The 23,676-nt window shown below is 39.8% G+C and overlaps 1 protein-coding gene across 3 annotated transcripts in view; it reads left to right on the plus strand.

Annotated features, from left to right (window-relative positions):
* LOC126365827 (protein FAM193A-like) overlaps positions 1–23,676 on the plus strand; it is a 234,689-nt gene that overhangs the window by 136,912 nt on the left and 74,101 nt on the right. For 2 of the 3 annotated variants that reach the window (XM_050008450.1, XM_050008453.1), the window contains exons 15-16: positions 1–750; positions 18,238–18,619. In XM_050008450.1, coding sequence (XP_049864407.1) covers positions 1–750; positions 18,238–18,619 — 1,132 coding nt within the window. The remainder of the gene's footprint in view (positions 751–18,237; positions 18,620–23,676) is intronic. The other variant, XM_050008451.1, reaches the window with a different exon arrangement.

Genomic DNA, 23,676 nt, shown 5'->3' on the forward strand with positions numbered 1-23,676 from the left:
CCTTCAGTTGCACCAGTAAGCCGAAACTATCAGGAAATGAGGGAGCGATTGCGTTTGCTTTTAACAAAAAAGAAGGCAAAACGCAAAGCTGGTGCAGCTGGACCTCCAACAACAGCAGCCACAAGTTCAGTAACACCAAGTGTACGGTCTGAAAAATCACAGGGTGTAAGTTCAACAAGTGTAGGTGCACCTGCTTCCAATGCCCCAACTTCCTCCAAGACACCCCACCAGCAACATCAGAAACCAGCTCAGCAGCAGCAGTCGTCGCAGCAGCAGCAGCAGCAGCAGCAGCAGCAGCAGTCGTCGCAGCAGCAGCAGCAGCAGCAGCAGTCATCGCATCAACAGCAACAAGTACATCAACAGCAACAAGTACATCAACAGCAACAAGTACATCAACAGCAACAGTTACATCAGCAACAACAGCAGCAACAACAACAGCAGCAGCAGCAGCAGCAGGAGTCACCACACACTCAGCAGAATGTACAGCAACAGCAACATCGTCAGCACCATCAACCGCAGCAACCGGAACAATTTCACCACCACCATCACCACCATCACCCTCAGCATCACCACCACCACCATCACCATCATCATCATCATCAACAGCAACAGCAGCAGCAGCAGCAGCAGCAGCGTCAGCAGCAAGACGTGAAAGATCCGCGCGATCTTGAAGCTCTTCTCGATTTCATTGAGGGGCGTTGTAAAGATGCCAAGAAAGCTGCTAAAAAAGCGAGGCAAAAACAAAGAAAGGTATGTTACATTGTATTCCTCACTAGAGCAGATTTATGAGCATTATTTCAAATGTTGTATTGTTTCCCTCTTTTTTTTTTAATTATGGATTGATACTTTTGCTACATGGCGTACTCTTGATGCTCCCTGATGCAGTCGATAACCACAGCAGACACTGAGAGATTGGTTAAGACTTGTTGCCATGTCTTCATTGCCCAAGATGCTTTATTTTCAGGTGTGCTGTTCTCACAACTCAGTTTGCTACTCAACATATCAGTACTACTCAGTTGCTGCTGGGGTACTGCTTAATCCCTGTGTTTCACTGTGCTTTTTAATAGATGTTGTTAAACCAAATATTACAGTAGAATATTTTGGAATACACTGCACTGAATGCGTATAGAAAATTCCATTTAAAAAGATTGTGTTTGTGACATCCTCCATTGACACGTGGTATCCAATGAAGTAATTAAAAACAAATTTCATTTGGGATGATGTCATCTACAAACTATAAAATTGAGATTGTTAATATCAACCAAGATGTCAGAGAAGCTGCACCTGTTAACTCTTAGGAGAGATGGTCAGTTATTTGATACTTTAGGATTGCGTTACACTGAAGCGACAAAGAAACTGCTATAGGCATGCGTATTCAAATACGGAGATATGTAAACAGGCAGAATACGGTGTTGTGGTCAGCAATGCCTATATAAGACAACAAGTGTCTGGTGCAGTTGTTACATCAGTTACTGCTGCTAAAATGGCAGGTTGTGAAGATTTAAGTGAGTTGGAACATGGTGTTATAGTTGGTGCACGAGCAATGGGACACAGCATCTCTGAGGTAGCGATGAAGCGGGGACTTTCCTGTACGACTATTTCACGAGTGTACCATGAGTATCAGGAGTCTATTAAAACATCAGATCTCCGACATCACTGCGGCCGGAAAAAGATCCTACAAGAACAGGACAAACAACGGCTGAAGAAAATAGTTTAATGTGGCAGAAGTGCAACTCTTTCACAAATTGCTGTAGATTTCAGTGCTGGGCCACAAAGTGTCAGCATGCAAACCATTCAACAGAACATCATCGTTATGGGTTTTCGGAGCCAAAGGCCCACTCTGTAGTACCCTTGATGACTGCAGGACATAAAGCTTTACGCCTCACCTGGGCCTGTCAATATCGACATTGGACTGTTGATGACTTGAAACTTGTTGCCTGGTTGGATGAGTCTCGTTTCAAATTGTGTCGAGCGGATGGATGTATTCGGGTATGGAGACAACCTCATGCATCCATGGACCCTGCATGTCAGCAGGGGACTGTTCGAGTTGGTAAAGGCTCTTTAATGGTGTGGGGCATGTGCAGTTGGAGTGACATGGAACCCCTGATACGTTTAGATATGACTTGTACAGGTGACATGTGCGTAAGCATCTTGTCTGACCACCTGCATCCATTTATGTCCATTGTGCGTTCTGATGGAGATGGGCAATTCCAGCAGGACAGTGTGACACCCCACACATCCAGAATTTCTACATAGTGGCTTCAGGAACACTCTTCTGATTTTAAACAGTTCCGCTGGCCACCAAACTACTCAGACATGAACATGATTGAGCATATCTGGGATGCCTTGCAGTGTGCTGTTCAGAAGAGATCTCCACCCCCTCGCTTTCTTACGTGTTTATGGACAGTTCTACAGGATTCATGGTGTCAGTTCCCTCCAGCTCTACTTCAGCTATTAGTCGAGCCCATGCTTCATCATGTTGCGGCGCTAGTGCATGTGTGTGGCGGTCCTACATGATATTAGGCAGGCTTACAAGTTTCTTTGGTTCTTCACTCACTCTCTCTCTCTCTCTCTCTCTCTCTCACACACACACACACACACACACACACACACACACACACACACACACACACTCACTTTAATTACTAAACTTATCTTCCTGTCCATAGCATTAGGATGACTATAGTAAAGTATGTTATTTGAAAACTTATGATAAAATTGTTACAAGACACTTTCTGAAGCCCGTGCACATGCTGATGCCGATAGCCAAGTGAGTTAGTTAGTTTCGTGTTCCATAGATCATTTGCTTGATAAATCATAATGATGATAATTTCAGATGTTTGTAAAAAAATTTAAAAAATATTGGGCAACTCTATTTTTAGTCTAGAATGTGATGGAATACTTTCCAGAAGAAAATTCTTACTAGCTGCTAGGAAAAAAATGAAAACTAACGTTACAAGAAATTTTGGAGGAAAATATTTTTTTACTTCAACCTATGGTAGTAACAGAATCACTAATGTAAATGGACTGAAAAAAAAGAACATCCTCAAAGTTTATAGATGCATATACTGTGTCTTTTATTTTGGAAACATAAAAGTATTATGAGATAAAAAATGATTATTATAAGAGGTGTGAAACTGTGCCGACTGCGAAAAAACTTCCTGCGAGAAAGTTAAGAAAACTACAAAATTATTTTTGGCAACATTTCAGGTATCATTATCGTATCGTATAATGTACAGAGTCAAATTACTTCAGCGATATTCCATGCGCAGCAGCATGCGAGTCGTGGGCCGTCGCCAGTAGTTTTGCTTGGATGGCTCACTTTAATATGACTGAGAATATTCTCTACCGCCCAAAAATATTTTACTGGCTGCTAATACATATCTTTTGTCATTGCACCCATCACTCAGAACGCCAATATACGCTACGCAAAAGTAATTGTAGTAATTTTGAAGCCAATATTTTCACTGAAGTCAAGCAAAATATTTGTTCAAAAGGTATAGTGAAACCCAAATTTTATCAAAGTTTGCTGTGAGCCTATTATTCTCAGCATGCAGTATGTGCTTGGTACACAAAAACCTCGTTCTTACTACTGAAATGTCCCTGTCTTGTGTTACAAATTTCTTCCATCATTACTGTTTCTGAATTAAAAGCCAAGTGGGTGGAGAAGACAGTGCATTGAAGTGGACTGGCCAGAATAATCAGTTTTATCATGGTCATTGCCCTGTATTTCTCTAGCCATTGGATACTATCCTCTGTCATACTAAAGTAATACAATTCTGCATTCTAGCTTTCTGTAAAAGTCGTCAAATATCGTAGACTTCTATGCTCTTGTCGGAGAATCAGAGTAGGTGCTGGGACTGTTCTGGTGTTACTGCACTCTTTATATATACAGTCAATACGGAAGCACCACAACTTTTTGTCATTTTATGAACTGCGTTACCCTTACTACAAAACTGCCAGTAAATCCTTCTCTGAAAAAAGGATTTAAATTTCGAATTTACAAGTAAACCAAATGCAGTAAGACTATATCTGAATGTAAAGACATTCAGTACAGGTTTTTAGGAAAAAGTGTTGTTAGTTAATGCAGAATTGACAATCTTATTTTAATTGACAGTTACTGTTGAGTACAATAATCGCTACTGCTTGTGATAAATTTATCAGAGGTCTGCTGTAAGGGAAAAACATTCGCAGTATATCTCCTATTATTGAAATGAATAGACAAACATTTAAATCAAGTCAGCTTTTTACATAGATGGCACTTACCTAAACTGAAGGATCTTCTGGCTCCGTATCTTCAGATTCGCTGTTGCTCGTTTCAGCCAGGTTCCAAATTCCACTCTGGTGTCTCTGAAACCCAAGAAATCAGTTTCTTGCAATTTGTAGTGTTTTACGCACCTCTCCCAGTCCTGCTGAATAACATTGTCAAGAGCTTCATGTGTTAGCTTCTCAACATCAGCAGGTTTGCAAGTAGTATTTCTTTTCGCTACTTCTCGCTTTACTTTGGCCCATATCAATTCATTGGGATTATACTGGCAGTGATGTGGTGGTAGACGTGTCCCATTTCGTTTGCCAGTTGATCTAATTCATGTCTTTGTGGTACCTATGATTTTTTCCTGAGACAGGAGTTCAGCCTTCGTTTTATCGACTGAAAATGGAAACATTCTTTCTCTTTAACCACTCAATAATATCTGTGTGTTGCGCCAATTTGAACGTGGCAGCTTTTCTATGGGAATGGAGTGGTATCTGATGTTACCAAACATGATAATTGACCCTTCTTCCAGCACAAACAAGAGTTGAGTAAACCAATTCTTAAAAACTTCTCCATTAATTTCTGAAGGTACCCAGATTGGCAGGAACTTTTCCCACCACGAAAAACAAGTTTGGCCTCTGGTATGAAGCCTGTGGTTAATGAACCACCGTGGGCAATGATTAATCAACCACCTCTATCAGTAGGCACTTTCAAACCACCATTTTCTTTGGAGTTATGCCATATACAGGGTGTTTCAGAAATGACCGGTATATTTGAAACAGCAATTAAAACTAAACGAGCAGCGATAGAAATACACCGTTTGTTGCAATATGCTTCGGACAACAGTACATTTTCAGGCAGACAAACTTTCGAAATTACAGTAGTTACAATTGTCAACAACAGATGGCGCTGCGGTCAGGGAAACTCTATAGTACGATACTTTCCACATATCCATCATGCGTAGCAATAATATGGCGTAGTCTCTGACTGAAATTACCCGAAACCTTTGACAACGTGTCTGGCGGAATGGCTTCACATGCAGATGAGATGTACTGCTTCAGCTGTTCAATTGTTTCTGGATTCTGGCGGTACACCTGGTCTTTCAAGTGTCCCCACAGAAAGAAATCACAGGGGTTCATGTCTGGCGAATAGGGAGGCCAATCCACGCCGCCTCCTGTATGTTTCGGATAGCCCAAAGCAATCACACGATCATCGAAATATTCATTCAGGAAATTAAAGACGTCGGCCGTGCGATGTGGCCGGGCACCATCTTGCATAAACCACGGGGTGTTCGCAGTGTCGTCTAAGGCAGTTTGTACCACCACAAATTCACGAAGAATGTCCAGATAGCGTGATGCAGTAATCGTTTCGGGTCTGAAAAATGGGCCAATGATTCCTTTGGAAGAAATGGCGGCCCAGACTAGTACTTTTTGAGGATGCAGGGATGATGGGACTGCAACATGGGGCTTTTCGGTTTCCCATATGCGCCAGTTCTGTTTATTGACGAAGCCGTCCAGGTGAAAATAAGCTTCGTCAGTAAACCAAATGCTGCCCACATGCATATCGCCGTCATCAATCCTGTGCACTATATCGTTAGCGAATGTCTGTCGTGCAGCAATGGTAGCGGCGCTGAGGGGTTGCCGCGTTTGAATTTTGTATGGATAGAGTACTTGAGGACAATATTATGGAAATGGAAGAGGATGTAGATGAAGACGAAATGGGAGATACGATACTGCGTGAAGAGTTTGACAGAGCACTGAAAAAACCTGAGTCAAAAGAAGGCCCCCGGAGTAGACAATATTCCATTAGAACTACTGACGGCCTTGGGAGAGCCAGTCATGACAAAACTTTACCAGCTGGTAAGCAAGATGTATGAGACAGGCGAAATACCCTCAGACTTCAAGAAGAATATAATAATTCCAATCCCAAAGAAAGCAGGTGTTGACAGATGTGAAAATTACCGAACTATCAGTTTAATAAGTCACAGCTGCAAAATACTAACGCGAATTCTTTACAGACGAATGGAAAAACTGGTAGATGTGGACCTCGGGAAGATCAGTTTGGATTCTGTAGAAACAATGGAACACGCGAGGCAATACTGACCTTACGACTTATCTTAGAAGAAAGATTAAGAAAAGGCAAACATACGTTTCTAGCATTTGTAGACTTAGAGAAAGATTTTGACAATGTTGACTGGAATACTCTCTTTCAAATTCTAAAGGTGGCAGGGGTAAAATACAGGGAGCGAAAGGCTATTTACAATTTGTACAGAAACCAGATGGCAGTCATAAGATTCGAGGGGCTTGAAAGGGAAGCAGTGGTTGGGAAAGGAGTGAGACAGGGTTGTAGCCTCTCCCCGATGTTATTCAATCTGTATATGGAGCAAGCAGTAAAGGAAACAAAAGAAAAATTTGGAGTAGGTATTAAAATTCATGGAGAAGAAGTAAAAACTTTGAGGTTTGCCGATGACATTGTAATTCTGTCAGAGACGGCAAAGGACTTGGAAGAGCAGTTGAACGGAATGGACAGTGTCTTGAAAGGAGGATATAAGATGAATATCAACAAAAGCAAAACGAGAATAATGGAATGTAGTCAAATAAAATCGGGTGATGCTGAGGGAATTAGATTAGGAAATGAGACACTTAAAGTAGTAAAGGAGTTTTGCTATTTAGGAAGTAAAATAACTGATGATGGTCGAAGTAGAGAGGATATAAAATGTAGACTGGCAATGGCAAGGAAAGCGTTTCTGAAGAAGAGAAATTTGTTAACATCGAATATCGATTTATGTATCAGGAAGTCGTTTCTGAAAGTATTTGTTTGGAGTGTAGCCATGTATGGAAGTGAAACATGGACGATAACTAGTTTGGACAAGAAGAGATTAGAAGTTTTCGAAATGTGGTGTTACAGAAGAATGCTGAAGATAAGGTGGATGGATCACGTAACTAATGAGGAGGTATTGAATAGGCTTGGGGAGAAGAGAAGTTTGTGGCACAACTTGACTAGAAGAAGGAATCGGTTGGTAGGACATGTTTTGTGGCATCAAGGGATCACAAATTTAGCATTGGAGGGCAGCGTGGAAGGTAAAAATCGTAGAGGGAGACCAAGAGATGAATACACTAAGCAGATTCAGAAGGATGTAGGTTGCAGTAGGTACTGGGAGATGAAGAAGCTTGCACAGGATAGAGTAGCATGGAGAGCTGCATCAAACCAGTCTCAGGACTGAAGACAACAACAGCAACAACAACAATGGATAGAGGTGTAAACTCTGGCGCATGAGACGATACGTGGACGTTGGCGTCATTTGGACCGCAGCTGCAACACGGCAAACGGAAACCCGAGGCCGCTGTTGGATCACCTGCTGCACTAGCTACGCGTTGTCCTCTGTGGTTGCCATACGCGGTTGCCCTACTTTTCCAGCACGTTCATCCGCCATGTTCCCAGTCCGTTGAAATTTTTCAAACAGATCCTTTATTGTATCGCTTTTCGGTCCTTTGGTTACATTAAACCTCCATTGAAAACTTCGCCTTGTTGCAACAACTCTGTGTTCTAGGCGGTGGAATTCCAACACCAGAAAAATCCTCTGTTCTAAGGAATAAACCATGTTGTCCACAGCACACTTGCACGTTGTGAACAGCACACGCTTACAGCAGAAAGACGACGTACAGAATGGCGCACCCACCGACTGCGTTGTCTTATATATCTTTCACATCACTTGCAGCGCCATGTTTTGTTAAAAATTGTAACTAATGTAATTTCGAAAGTTTGTCCGCCTGAAAATGTACTGTTGTCCCAAGCATATTGCAACAAACGGTGTATTTCTGTCGCTGCTTGTTTAGTTTTTATTGCCGTTTCAAATATACCGGTCATTTTTGAAACACCCTGTATATTTATTGGTGTGGTTCTGTGAAACCCAAGTTTTATCCAAGTACACTACAGGCCTGGTGTCTTCAGCACACAAGAAGTGTGTTGTACGCAAAAACTTTGCTCTTGCTGCTGCAATGTCTCTGCGTTCCATTAAGAATTTCCATCTGTCATTACACTTCTTGAATCAGAAACCAAGGGAGAGGAGAGAAGATGAAGAATGGAGATATCTGAGCCTGAGTAATTAATTTTTGTGTGGAAGTGAGCCTGTATTTTTTTAGTTGTTGGGTACTCTCCTCTGTCGTAATATCCAAGTGCACTTGTACACACGAGCTCTTTGTTAAAATCATCATAGTCAGTTGATTTCCATTCAAGTTCATATCCCTTTCTTGGAGAATCGACACACATTCATTTCTGGAGATTGTGCCAATAACACAGATTTGTTAATATGGCCTACAGTTGACTGGAGACACCACACACGTTAGCAGTAAGTTTATGAATTTGCGCAAAATTTCAGTTATTCCTCTATTCTTCATTGTCGGTCAGGTCTGTAATAAACTTGAGTACATTTGCTATGATAATTCCCGATTGTTTAGTAATGTCTTTCCGCCCTTTACGTATGCCGAACAGTGGAGTACTACAAGTAGGCTGTTTCTCGTGCTTTGTTGTTCACCACTGAACACACGTCAAAGCACCTGTCTGAAGATAATAAGACTCTGAGATCAGATGTGAACACTCGATATAGCATAGTAACACTGAGCTGTCAGCTGCTCTGACCTTCCACACCACTAATGGTACCCACATGGCAACAAAGCCGAGAGGCGGACAAATCACAGCATGCAATCCTTGCTGGTGGCAGGCAGCAGCTGTGACCTTGAGGACTCTACTTTGGTGCCGGCCACTATAGTAATTCCAACCCACACATTTTACATATTACAATAATATAAATTGTTCTATGGAATAGAAGGAATGGTTAAGGAGAAACTGTTTGTTTGTTTTCAAATGTTGCTTTTCTTTCTCTTGGTCATTTGCTATCACTGGGTAACTGTTCAAAAATTTTGGTTGCAGCATTGTTGCATATATATTTTTTGTTAATGACAGCCTAAATGTGGAGTAATGAATGCCATTTTCCTTCTGGTGTTGTAATCATGTACATCATTTTTCATTTTGAACAGTAGTGGATTATTTACAAGAAACCTCAGGAGGGAATAAATATACTATGAAGCAGTAGTCAGTATGCCCAACTCATTAAATAGATGTCTACAAGATGATTATGGGTGAGCACTATATATAATTCTTACAGCACACTTTTGAGCAAGCAAGACTTTCTGTCTTAAAGATGGGTTACTCCATATTATATTATTGAATCAAACTGTGCAACTTACTGATTTGTCTCTCCAAGTTTTCAGTGATTCAAAGTGCAATTGTGACTGAACTAGGTTGTTTTAGGAGTTTCAAAGTGTGTGGTTTTTTTTTCATTATAAATCCTCAGAAATATGGACAGCTAAGCATTCTTAAGTTCCCATTCTATTTATTACACTTTAAGACAAAAAAAAAGCACCATGAAGTAAGTATCCAAATGAGGTGCAATTCTGTAGATGTGACGTACGTGTACAGGCAAACAAATGATTATAATTTCAGAAAAATTGGATGGTTTATTGAAGAGAAAGAGCTACACAAATTGAGCAAGTCAATAATGTGTTGGTTCACCTCTGGCCTTTATGCAAGCAGTTACTTGGTATGGAACTGGTTGATATGGGTTGTTGGACGTCCTCCTGGGAGTATCTTGCCAAATTCTGTCCAACGGGTGCTTTAGATCTTCAAAAATCACAGCCAAGCAGTAGGGTTTGGCAAGCATGAATCAAGCAGTGGAAACTCTTACCAAGTGGGGGAGGGCATTATCTAGCTGAACTGTAAGCCCAGGATGGCTTGTGATGAAGAGCAAAAAAAGGAGCATAGAATATGATGAACGTACCACTGTGCTGTAAGGGTGCTGCAGATGACAACCAGAGAGGTCATGCTATGAAAAGAAATGAGATCTGCAGTACTCTTGGTTGTTGGGCATTATGACAGGCAGAAGTCATGTTGATATGTCACCACTGTACAGGGTGTCTCCAGATAAGTCTTTACTGGCCATTGGTGCTCAGTTCGAATTGAGACTTATCACTGAAGACAATTCTGCTCCAATCAAAGAGATTCCAGGCTGAAGATGTGTTTTGAAGTATCCTGAACAGCGGTGGTGCCAACCTGTCGGCTACCATACGGCCTGACAGGCAAGAGGGATGGTTGGGGATGCCATTTCTTTACATAGCAGGACTCCTTTGGTTGTCACCTGCAAAACCCTTCCATCACAGCGGTATGTTGACAGTATTCTGTTGCCCTTCTTGTCAAACCATTCTGGGCTTACATTTTGGCAAGATAACACCAACCTGCACATGGCAAGAGTTTGTACTGTTCATCTCAGTGCAAGCCTACTTTGTCGGCAGTGTCACCAAATCTCTCCGTAATTGAGAATGTTTAGAGCATTATGGGCAGGGTGCTCCAAACATCTTGAGATTTTGATGATCCAGCCTGCCCATTTGACAGAATTTGCCACGATATCCCTCAGGAAAACATAAACAACTCTATCAAACAATGCCAAGCTCAGTAATTGCTCGCATAAGGGCCGTAGGTGGACAAACACATTACTGATTTGATTTGCTCAATATGTGAAGCTCTTTCTCCTGAATAAATATCCAATTTTTCTGAGATGATAGTTATTCTGTACATGTACATCATATCTACTGATTTCTGCCCCCAGGTAATTCCTTTATGGTACATATTTGTTTGAGTATTTTTCAATATGTTGATGAAAAATTATTTTAGTCATATTATTATTGATTTTCAGACCTCTTTTTTCTGTTGGGTTTTTCTATTCGTTGTTTAAGTTTATATGCACTATAGACAAAATAATAGTCTCATCGACAGCAAGGTGGTGGTTTTGATATGGTTTTTTTAAATACATGTTTCTGCTTCTTTTACCCAGCTTAAGCATATGGAAACTTCCTTGATACCTGATGAAATAGTGTTGATATGTGGCACCTTCGTATTTGACTTCTTTCAGTTCTTAATTGCCTTATATCCTGATAAAATATAATGGAAATTTAATTGATGATGTATATACACTAAGGTGACAAAAGTAATGGGATAGTGACATGCACATACTCAGATGGTTGTTGTTTTATGTAAGGACAGTGCATTGGCTGAGCTGTCATTTGTACTCAAGTTATTCATTTGAAAAGGTTTCCAACACGATTATGGCTGCACAAGGGGATTTAAGAGACTTTGAATGCAAAATGATAGTTGGAGCTAGATGTGTGGGACATTACATTTTGGAAATCATTAGGGAATTCAATATTTCGTGATCCACAGTGTCAAGAGTGTGCAGGGACTACCAAGTTCCAGGCGTTACCCCTCACCACAGACAATGCAGTGGTGGATGGCCTTCACTTAACTACCAAGAATAGCAGCATTTGCATAAAGTTGTTAGTGCTAACAGACAAGAAGCATTGCATGAAATAACCCAGAAATCAATGTTGGATGTACGACAAATGTTTCCATTAGGACAGTGTGGCAAAATTTGGTGTTAAAGGGCTATGTTAGCAGATTACTGACACAAGTGCTTTTGTTAGCAGCATGACATAACCTGCAGTGCCTCTCCTGGGCTCGTGACCCTATCAGTTGGACCCTAGATAACTGAAAAACTGTGGCCTGGTCAGAAGAGTCCTGATTCCAGTTGGTAAGAGCTGATGGTGGGGTTTGACTGTGGTGCAGACCCCACAATGCATTGGACTCAAATTGTCAACAAGGCACTATGCAAGCTGGTGGTGGCTCCATAATGGAATGGGCCGTGTTTACGTGGAACTGAATAGATCATTGACTGGAAATGGGATCTTTGTCTACTTGGAGACCATTTGCAGCCGTTCGTGGACTTCATATTCCCAAAGAATGATAGAATTTTGATGGATGACAGTGCACCATGTCACCGGCCACAGTTAGTTGCAATTGGTTCAGAGAACATTCTGGACATATCAAGTGAATGATTTGGCCACCTAGATTGCCTGAATTGAATCCTATTGAACATTTATGAGAGATTAGTTTGTGTACAAAATCCTGCACTGGCAACAGTTCGGCAGTTATGGACAGCTGTAGAAGCAGCATGGCTTGGTATGTCTGCAGGAGACTTCCAAAGACTTGCTGAGCCCATGCCACCTCGAGTTGCTACACTATGCTGGGCAAAAGATGGTCTTACACGATATAGAGAGGCGTCCCATGATTTTTTTCACCTCAGTATATTCTTCATTATACTTACATTTTATCAATTCATCGTCTCTGTAGGATCGCTACTACAGATTTAGTTGAAATTGAATCAGAAACTTTCTGAAACAAGTCTTGCTGTTGCTTGTGTGGTTTCTTCAATATCTTCTTGTGTGCAGTGAAGCCTATGCCCAATTTTCCTCCATGGTCTATTTCACAGTTGTATAACAAATGACTTGATTTTTTTTTTCTGCATCACATATGAAACTCATATGTTCCACTTTATATTAATTTCCCTGTCTAATTCCATTAAACTATCTTCAGAACCTCAAGTTGGGCAGTTTATGGTCCATAAATAGTAGGAGTAGCAGGCATTCTAAGGCCCATAATGTTGTTTATTAAGCCAAACATCATTGAGCAAGTTGCTGGTCCAGCAGCTGGATGTACCTCAAAGCCTGAAGCCGTTAGCTGTAATCCCTCATTTCTCAACTCCCAGTATTCTTTCGCCTGTGCCAGAATACTGACAAAAGATGTGCATGTAGCTGTAGATCTGCCAGCAATCATACCAATGGTAGCCTAATAGTCCCCAGCGTTTGATGAGACAAGTGAACAGTGCCAAATTTCTGCAGGGTACTGGATTTAGCAGCCTCAGCCTAAACCTGAGTGCTACATAAGCCCAGAGTTTAGGGTTAACATCACCATTTTGCTTGCTGGCCATGTGCCAGAAGGGTCCTGAGTTCTTGTCGTTATCATCATTTAGCAGTCAGTCAGTCCTGTGACACTGTGAAACTTGAGTTTTTCTCGCATATAAAATGTTTTAAAAAAAACTTACTGGAATGGAGCCGATTGAAGTGTTCAACAACCTTCAGTGTTTCAAAAGGTGCACACCTCATCATTTTTTAGGCATAACTGCAACAGGAGATCACTGTGCAAGGATACTATAAACTCAGTATTTGGGGCATATGCAGAAGGTCAGCGCTCACACCATAAACCTTAACACCACTGCGTAACCAAGGATGACCTTCATCAGAAGTTATCAATATTGAATGTTTAATTACCAGTGAGTAAGCAAGTAACACTAACTCTGTCCCTCTGTTCTTTGATCAAGGTCAGTATAGTATGTCCATTTTGTGTCCACATTTCAATACCTGACCTGTTGCCCATTAGGTAAATAGAGATGTAGTGTTGTTCAGTATGCTGTCCATAGTCATCAATACAAATATCTGCTCTTGTGTCCATAACACCCTCTATAGTCAGCTCTAGCACTAAACAAAATTTTACCATGCCATTGAAAGTGAAAATATTCATGGTTTCAGCAACTGGATGGCCACATTATTACAAAAGAAAGGCCATTTCTTAAGAGACGTCTGTTAATGACAATGCTAGACGTAAAAAGATATCATTCACAGTTTCAACTTTAATAGAATTTCGCTTTTCTTCAGAACAGATTGGAATAGTTTTGGAAAAGACATTAATAGGAGGAATAATTCAATATACTTCCATACTTGGGTCAACATAGCCACATATCCCAGAAATACCAGTCATGCGTAACCAAGTGGCGTGTGTCCAATTAGTGAAAATAAAATTAAAGATATACACAGAATGCTCAACTTCATTCCTGACAATGATGAACCTAAAGCATTTAATCAAAAAATTGCAGGTTGCAAATCAAAGATGCTTGAATAAAATGGCAATTTCATTTTGAAAAGTGTTTTCTGTATGTTTACTTCCCTGGTGATTGACTGTTATCTGCTTACTGAATGGGTTTTTCAATAAACGTATTACATATTGTGTGTTTTTAAGTTGTTATTTTTTAAATCAAAATTTAAACACGAAGAGGGTAAAAGGTCATGTTTTTAGGGTTCCGTACCTCAGCCGTTAAAACCGGAACCCTTACAAGATCACTTTGTTGTCTTTTTGATTGTCTATCTGACTGCCGAAAGCCCATTTTTGCAGGAAAGGGTACACATATCGAGTTGAAATTTATGTCACATGCTAAGGTTTATGGTCTTTGGTGGTATAATAAACGATTGCTTCTAAGGCAATGCAGTGAAAAGAAACTCCCATTTATGCCACTGTTTTGATACTCATCGGGTCACTCAACAAAACCTGTAGAGTACTTCCTGTTGCTCTAGAATCATGAAATTTGTGAAAAAGAAAGGTTTTACAGTACAAGTAGAGGGAAAAATCTGAAACTTTTAATTTGTAATTACACCACATGAAAATAAATAAATAAAAATTGTAATTTGTTATCCAACTGTCTGTCTATGTCTGTTTGTCCCTTTGTCTAACGACTCTTTTTTTTCAGGGATGGGTAGACGTATCATGTTGAAATTGTCAGATACTGAGGTCGGTGGACCGTTGGTGGTGTAAAAAAGCTAAGCTTTTAAGTCTTTGTAATCAAAAGATACAGTCATTTATGTCACCGATTTTGGTACTCTCAAACTCTTTCAGTAAAACCTATAGGGCACTTCCAATTGATGTGGAATTACGAAATTTGGCAAGAAGCAAGGTTACACTGTACAAGTAAAGGAAAAAATCGGAACATAGTTACTTTGTATTATATCACACAAAAATATTTCTTTTGTCATTTGTTATCCAACTTCAAACTTATAACATTCTCAAAAGTCTTGAAATCCCTGGGGCTGGTAACTTGCCAGTATCAATGTTGGTAACAGGCAAAACTTATCAAGATTCTCAGTTCCCAGAATGGGTGAACTGTCTGTATGCATGATTTAAGTTTGTACAAATTTGTCTGTGTGTGAGTCCTCCTCACCCATGACCAATTTTTTTAATGACAGTTGTTATATAATTTACTTGCGTGCATCATATCATAAAATAATTTTGTGCAGTATTTGCTAAGTAAGATGATAAACACTTTTTGTTATTTGTGAAAATTTAGCTATGTGATCTTACGTCATTTTATAAATTCATGACTCACTTGTTTTCCTTACAAAGTGAATTGATGAACTGGAAAATCTTTTGCAGTCAAGAGTGCTTGATATTTTTATTTCACAGTGACTGGTTTCGACAGAATCTTGCTGTGAGCATCAAATCTACACTCTACCGAAAGTAACATCATAACAAAGAGAATTTATCATTGTGTACAAACCCATACATCAGTAATAAAAAGTACATAAGAATTAGTTTACATACCTTATTAAAATTGTCATTAAAATACATATATATCACCATTACAGTGAGAACACTTTCCACTCATAGGAAATTACACCACTTTGACTTATCAAGTAAAAAAAAAAGAAAGTATAAAATATCCATTGCACCAACTGTGTGCCCAGGAATGAAGGTAGACAGATTGAAAGTGCGGTCGTGGTCCATTTCATTGCAGGAAAAACTGAGCGGGCAAGTAACCTGTGGCAGAGTGAGCCATATGACCATTGAGCATATGACATCCACGTAGGTACCAGGTTAAGGCAAATACTGCCAGCTCTAGTGGAAGTAGTGGAACACACATTGTATGCTAGTACAGTACACCATCATTTGCACATCATGGCGTGGATGACATAAACAAAGTTTGACGTCACAGACTGGAAATCCACACATATAACAAGATTCTCCCTTCCATGTGAAACAACCTGATCACCAGATAGTCTGGCTCATAACAACCTGTGTGCTGGATACATAAGTACATGCCCATACACATCACGTTCGTCAAAATTTACAAATACACAAAACCATAAAAACCCTTTTTTAGCACAATTATGAAAGTTTTTTGCAATTTGTACAAACTTTTTTCTAAACTGTTTCAGGCTTTTCCAAAAACCTTTAAAAATTCAAAACATTTAAAACATACTTATTTGGAAAATTGGGTCATGCAGGCACACAAAGAAACTGCATTTATAAATAAATCTGTTAGCAGCAGCGCCTAATGTCTCACAACAATGTAGTGTACCAACAGACCAGGATATTTAGACATTTGCATATAATGTGTAACAACCCATTAGTAGAGGAGATAATGGGGACACATTTATAAATGCAGTGGTTCTTGTCTGTCATTTCCATCTCATTGGTTATGTGTTATTACAGCATGGAAACTTGGGACTATTTACAGGTGTCACGTTCTCAAATGGTTCAAATGGCTCTGAGCACCATGGGACTTAACATCTATGGTCATCAGTCCCCTAGAACTTAGAACTACTTAAACCTAACTAACCTAAGGACATCACACAACACCCAGCCATCACGAGGCAGAGAAAATCCCTGACCCTGTCACATTCTCATACTTGGTAGTTGTGGGTGTCTATGGGTGGATGATGTATAGTACACTTTCATCCTATCTGTTTAAGGTTTGTTACATTATATTTCCAAATAAGTTTGTCTTAAATTTTTCAAAATTTAAAGGTTTTTGGAAAATGTCTTAAATAGCCCAAAAAACTTTGTAAAAGTTGTAAAAATACTTTTGTGACCATACTAAAATGTGTTTTTATAATTTTGTGTAATTGTAAATTTTGATGAATTTGATGATGTGTATGGGTGTATACTTGTGTGTCCAGTATGCTGGTTGTCATGTGCCAGAATGTTCTATGGTGAGCTGCTTGTTTTGACTGAAAGGAAGAGTCTTGACGTACAAGTGGATTTCTGGTCTGTGGGGCCATACTTCGTTTATGTCATACATGGTGTGGTGTGTGAATCATGGTTTACGTTACTAGCATACAATGCATGTTCTGCATACTCACACTAGAGCTGGCATTATTTACCTTAAGTTAGTATCTATGTGGATGCCAAGTGCTCGCTGATCAGAGGTGTATTTTGGATAATGGTTCTTCAGTGTAGTTCTTGTACGAATGTCAGTGATTCTCCAGAGTATTTCTGTAAGAATGTCACATATTGATTTGTGCACACACATGCCCCATGTTGATTGTTCATGTGATTCTTTGCACTGTCATAGGCTACTTGCTTGCTCAGTTTTGCCAGTGATGTACTTGGACCATGACTACACTTTCTATTTGTCGACTTCCATTGCTGGGCACGCATTTTGTGCAATGTATATTTTAGACTTCCTTTTTTATGAGTTGGGCCAGCCAATGTGGTGCACTTTCCTGTGAACGGAAAGTGTTCTCATTGTAGTGACGGCATATATGCGTGTTAGTAATAATTTTGCAAAGATATGTACACTAATGCTTATGTACCTTTTATCATTGATCTGCAGGTTTGTACAGAGATAAATTATTTGTAATGGATTTACTTTTTGTTCATTGTAGATCTGATGATAACATCTACTGTGATGGTTCTTGTAATCTTCTCTAAGATGTGACTAAGGATTTCCTGTTCTTAACAGCCATCTTTAGTTTTATTGGACTGATTATTTAGAAGTGTATGTAATTGATTATGTAGAAGTGTGTGCAATTGCATATGCAGTTGTTCTGTTGTATATTTTTCTAGAGCTAGAGCAGATACCTCTTTCTTGAAATTGTCAGTCAGTATAACTTTGCACAACAAAACTTAAGTACCTTCAGTTTATACCATATGGCGTGAGATGACCAGACAGTCGTATCAGATTTAACAACCATCGCCAGTTTAACGCAAAACTCTGTATGTCGTCTTTAGTCTCATGGAACAGTGCTCTTTTTTTTTTTTTTTTTTAAATGGATGATGAAGTGAGTAAATTTTATTTCAGATCAAAGATTAAATGTGTGTTAATTATGAAAGTTATGAATTTATATATTTGTGGCACTGATACATCATAAATCCAAAATTTGTGGATTGTTTTTTAGGTCAGGTGATATTCTGCATGTTCTTTGAAGCTTTGTTTTCAAGGTAAAATAATATTCCAAATATATGTGTAGTAACATCTTCATATTTTACAGCTTGAAGAAAAGGAAAGAAAGGACCAAGAAGAGGCTCAGAGGCTTAAACTTGAAGAAATTCAGAACAAAACTCCAGAAGTGACTATCACTGTTGTGAATACACCTGGTAGTACAAATGCCTCTTCAGATGCAACAGATTCTTCATCTTTGAAACCAAAAAAAAATTCTAAGAAGGCGGATGTGGGTGTTTCTTCTGCTTCTCAGAATAAGTCTGATGGTATGACAGCTGTCACAGCAACGCAGCAAGGACCACAGATGGTTACTATCAAGAGAGTCATGGAACCTAATGGTGCGGAGCCTACTGTGACAATCACGTTAAAGGGGGCGACACCTGATAAAGACAAAGTACTTTTTACCTTGGTCAATGGACAAGGTGACTACCGTACGTTAAGTTTCTTATTTAAAGCATATTAGTGTAAGGAAATTACATTACTTTGCTTTCAGATATGTTAAAAACGTAGAACCTATAAAGTACACAAAATGTTTCGTCATTGTGGAATGCTAAAATACAATCATGCCTTATATGGAGGCATTCCTTAACCCTTCCTACCAGAAACTAACCATTAGAATCTGAACAGTTTCAAATAGAATTTAGTACCACTTATAGTGAAATTTTGTTGGCATAAAAACATTTTTTGCTAGGAATGGTTAATTATGACAGTTGAAACATAAAAATTTAATGGCATTCGTCATTGGGGGGAAGGGGGCTCAGACATTTTGTGTTCCTGAAAGGCTACTATGTTAGGAAAAAGTAAATTGTTATGTAGAATGTGTTCATCTCTTGAAATACAGAATTCGTCAAACTTCCACATGGGAAAAATATATTAAAAACAAAGATTCCAAGACTTACCAAGCGGGAAAGCGCCGGTAGATAGGCACAATGAATAAAACACACACACAGAATTTCGAGCTTTATATCGGGAGAGATAAAGGTGTGAAAAAAGTCGAAAAAGTGTTGGTTTGAGATGAGCTATGTTGATCCTGTGCTGAACTTAGGTTGGTGAACAACAATGGGTGCAAAGGTTAGGTAGTTATGTTGTCTCCAGATCACGTTAAAGGGTGGGGAAATTCAGGAAAATTTCGAAAAAAATTTTCTCGAAAAAAAGTTTCGAAAGAAAAAAAAAAAAAGAAAAAAATTTCCGAAAAAAAACTTTCCGAAAAAATAAAATTCGAATAAAATTACGAAAAATATGCGTGTAAATGTATTCAAAGGACTGGTTGTGTACTGGCAGGTTATGAGGATGAGGCTAACAATTGTTTGATGAAGAAATAATAACGTTTAAACCTGTGGGAAGCTGCTAAAAAAATTATCGGTGATGTGGGCAAAACGGGAATGGAAATAAAACGAAAGTTGTTGGAAATAGCTGAGATGGTTGTTTAATGGGTGAAAGGAACTGAAGCTGTGAAATAGTATTCACGAGTTTACACGAAATGTTTGTAAACTTGGAACAGTGGGTTTTATAGCAGCAGTTATGTTGAAAGCGTTAAAAATTTTTAGGTTATGGTTTGGAAGTAAATTACATATTATTGAGTATAATTAGGCAGGATAAAATGTATGGTAGATTACGGAAAAAGGGAAGATGAATACAAAGTGAAACTACTTGTACAAACAAAAAGAGAAAGTAAGATGATAGAGAAGATTTCGAAATGCAACAGACACAATAACAAACGTAATTGTTGGGTTCAAATTAATGATAATGTAAATAAAATAGAAAGAAACTTCCACATGGGAAAAATATATTAAAAACAAAGATTTCAAGACTTACCAAGCGGGAAAGCGCCTATAGATAGGCACAATGAATAAAACACACAAACACACACACAGAATTTCGAGCTTTCGCAACCGGCGGTTGCTTTGTCAGGAAAGAGGAAAGGAAAAGGAAAGATGAAAGGATGTGGGTTTTAAGGGAGAGGGTAAGGAGTCATTCCAATCCCGGGAGCGGAAAGACCTCCCATAGGGGGAAAAAAGGACAGGTGTACACTCGAACACACACACACACAAATCCGTCCGCACAAACACAGACACAAGCAGACATTTGTAAAGGCAAAGAGTGTAAAGGAAGAGCCACATGTGAAAGTACCCACGTGGGTTTGTTGTGGATGTTGTGGAAACCCACATCCTTTCATCTTTCCTTTTCCCTCCCTCTTTCCTGATGAACATCCACAACAAACCCACATCCTTTCATCTTTCCTTTTCCCTCCCTCTTTCCTGACGAAGCAGATGCCGGTTGCGAAAGCTCGAAATTCTCTCTCTCTCTCTCTCTCTGTGTGTGTGTGTGTGTGTGTGTGTGTGTGTGTGTGTGTGTGTGTGTGTGTGTGTGTGTTTTTATTCATTGTGCTTATCTACCGGCGTTTTCCCGCTTGGTAAGTCTTGGAATCTTTGTATATATAAAACTGTACCTCCCCTCATCCTCACAACAGTTGGGTCTCTCTCGTCCTGTCACCTGTTGACTCCCCCTCCCCCTTTTTATTTTTCCACAACATATCCCTCTTTCTGCTCTTGAGGAACCCAACAGTTCGAAAACCTAGGATAGTTTTTTGTACTTTTATTTGGTTTTGTCAACTGTGCTTAGAATTTTGCTTCCTCATGGTAAATATGGCCACACAATTGTATCTTCTTATAGTTTTATAGTTTTTCAAGTTAATTATTCTTCTGTTACAAAAGTACATTCTTATTATATGTGGTAGTTAAGTCAATTTGTTATCCACATTACTCTCCTATTTATGGATTTACTTTGACTTTGGTTTAGATGTCATTCTTCTCAAAACATTGATGATCTGTGCCCAATGCCCAAGAACCAATTTGTTGCAGAAGTGTTCCTCTTGAGATGTTGTGTTTGCTGTTACAGTCCATAATTACGAATTTTTATGCGGTCTCACTAATATGAGTACAGTAATGCAGTTACTTAGGCATATATGTTTATCTTCTGCAGTAAGTCCTGTGCAGAAATATAAGGATGTGAAAGCTGACCAATATGTACCTTCAGGTCGCGAAATTCCATCAACTCACTTCGATCAACAGAGTGATCGACAGTTGAGCATGGGAGAGGGAGATGATGTTTGTGCAATTATCTGTGCACACAATATGGCTGTGGCAGCAATAACTGACCTTTTCTGTTCTAGATGCAGTCACATGCAGTGTTGGGTTTGCTTAGCAGAGTGGTAATAGTCTTGTCATTTTCCTGTACACTTTCATAACTAGTTTAGGATATTTTGTCATGTAAAATAAACATGTCACACGGAGCAATAATGCGAACAGTGGCAGTGAAGCACATTTGTCATCTTACTGATAACAAATGCCATCTGCAAATGACTGTGACAGCTAGCAGCTGAGGTAGCAGAGCTGTACGACAACAGTGAAGACTAGGTGATGTGACCGAGCTTATTCTCTGATTGGGTGTTGCCGTGGTTGCTGTCTTAGAAATAGCTAGTAGTCGGTCGATTTGTTGTCCTGATTCATGTATACCAATAGGTGCATTTAGAAGTAGGAAAAACAGTACATAATTTTTGAAAGTGTTAGTTCCTTTTTCAGAGAGGAGAGAGAGGTATGTTCAGGAAGTTTGGAAAGGAGGAGCAGTCACTCTGTCCCCCCGTCTACTCTGCCTACCAGTTGTGAGTTGTGAGGACATGGGATACATGACAGAAAGTAGGGTATTAAAACATTATTAGTAAGCACTGTGGCAGCCCGATCCATAGATCATGGAAGCACATTTACAAGTAAAGATGGATTAAGGGATGACAGGTAGTAAGTGGAATGAATAGTACAATTGAAAAATTGGGAGCGAGTAAAGCAGACATAAAAAAAACCCTATATAGAGAGGGGGGATGAGAAGAGGGAAAAGTAATAGTTAGTCATTGAATAAATTATGAAGTTATGTACAAATGAAAAAAATCAAACAATGGAAAATCCATGAAAAGGATAGTTTGCTACTCATCATATAACGATGCGCACACGCAAAACGCAACTCGCACACACATGACCACAGTCTCTGGCCATAACACACATTGAAACTCTTGCACTCCAGGAACTAGAGCAAAAAAAGGGGGGGGATGGGGGGGAGAGAGAGAGAGAGAGAGAGAGAGAGAGAGAGAGAGAGAGAGAGAGAGAGAGAGAGAGAGAGAGAGGGGAAGAAGAAGAAGAAGAAGAAGAAGAAGGTCTGCTTACTTCTTACTCCTGCTGTGGACCACCACCTCTATAACAACCTCTAACCCCACCCCCAATAGCTGAAAAACCCTGTCTCGTAGACCTACAACATTTATCCCACACTCCAAAACTTGCTCCCACCACTATACAGAATCCAGATTCTAAACAGACCCGAAAAACTCTTAGCCTCGCAGAAGTATCAGACCTTTCAAAGGCCTCACCTTTTGCCGCAGTGGATGCACTTCTTTGCCGCCAACCCTACCAATCAGATTCAACTAAAGACCCACCTCTGTTTGACTCAGTTTACTCCTCCATCCAACCATGATCCACCCCCACTGCCCCCACATTACCCCCTGTTAACTTTCCAGAATTTCTTTACATCGAACCTTACCTCCCCATCATTCCCCAAATCCCTCAACATGCAAACTCACCATACATCCGCTGATAGATCCACAATCCACCACATAAAAACTGATTCCGACCTTATAATCCTACCTATTGACAAAGACTCCACCTCTGTTGTTACCTGGCAGAAGGACTCCACCAGCTCTCAGAAGGTCTGTGACAGCTGTCAGATTCATCCACCTACAAACACTGCCACTTTGACCCCATTCCAGAATTCCAGCAGGATCTTAGTCTCTCTTTAAATCCTTAGACCCATCCCAGAACCTCTCCCAGAGTCCTTCTCTTTCCTCAACCCTGCACTTGTAAATTCTACATTCTTCCTAAAGCCCTTAAACCCAACCACCCAGGACACCCCATTGTGGTCAGTTACTGTGTCCCCACTGAAAAAATCTCTACTCTCATAGAGCAACACCTTCAGCCCAATACCCGCAACCTACCCTCCTATATAAAAGATACCAGCCAATTCTTCCACAGTTCCTGTTCCTTTACCATATGGCGCCCTTCTCATCACTATTGATGCCACCTCCCTGTACACTAACATTCCTAATGACCATCATCTTATCGCTATTGAACACTACCTTTCCCAATACCCTATGGATTCCAAACCAACCACCTCCTTCCTACCGTATTTACTCGAATCTAAGCCACACCTGAAAAATAAGACTCGAAATCAAGGAAAAAAAAAATTTCCTGGATCGAAGCCGCACCTGAAATTTGAGACTCTAAATTCAAGGGGGGAGAAAAGTTTTAGGCTGCACATCCAAATCGAAACAAAATTGGCCCATTGTAATATGAGACACAATTTAGGTCGAATGAATGACGATACAGTTACAGTAGTTTGGTTCGAGTCGTAAGCTTAGCAGTTAAGCTTTACCAGGTAGCCATTGCTA

The sequence above is a fragment of the Schistocerca gregaria genome, chromosome 4 (genome assembly GCF_023897955.1).
Source record: "Schistocerca gregaria isolate iqSchGreg1 chromosome 4, iqSchGreg1.2, whole genome shotgun sequence".
NCBI lineage: Eukaryota > Metazoa > Arthropoda > Insecta > Orthoptera > Acrididae > Schistocerca > Schistocerca gregaria.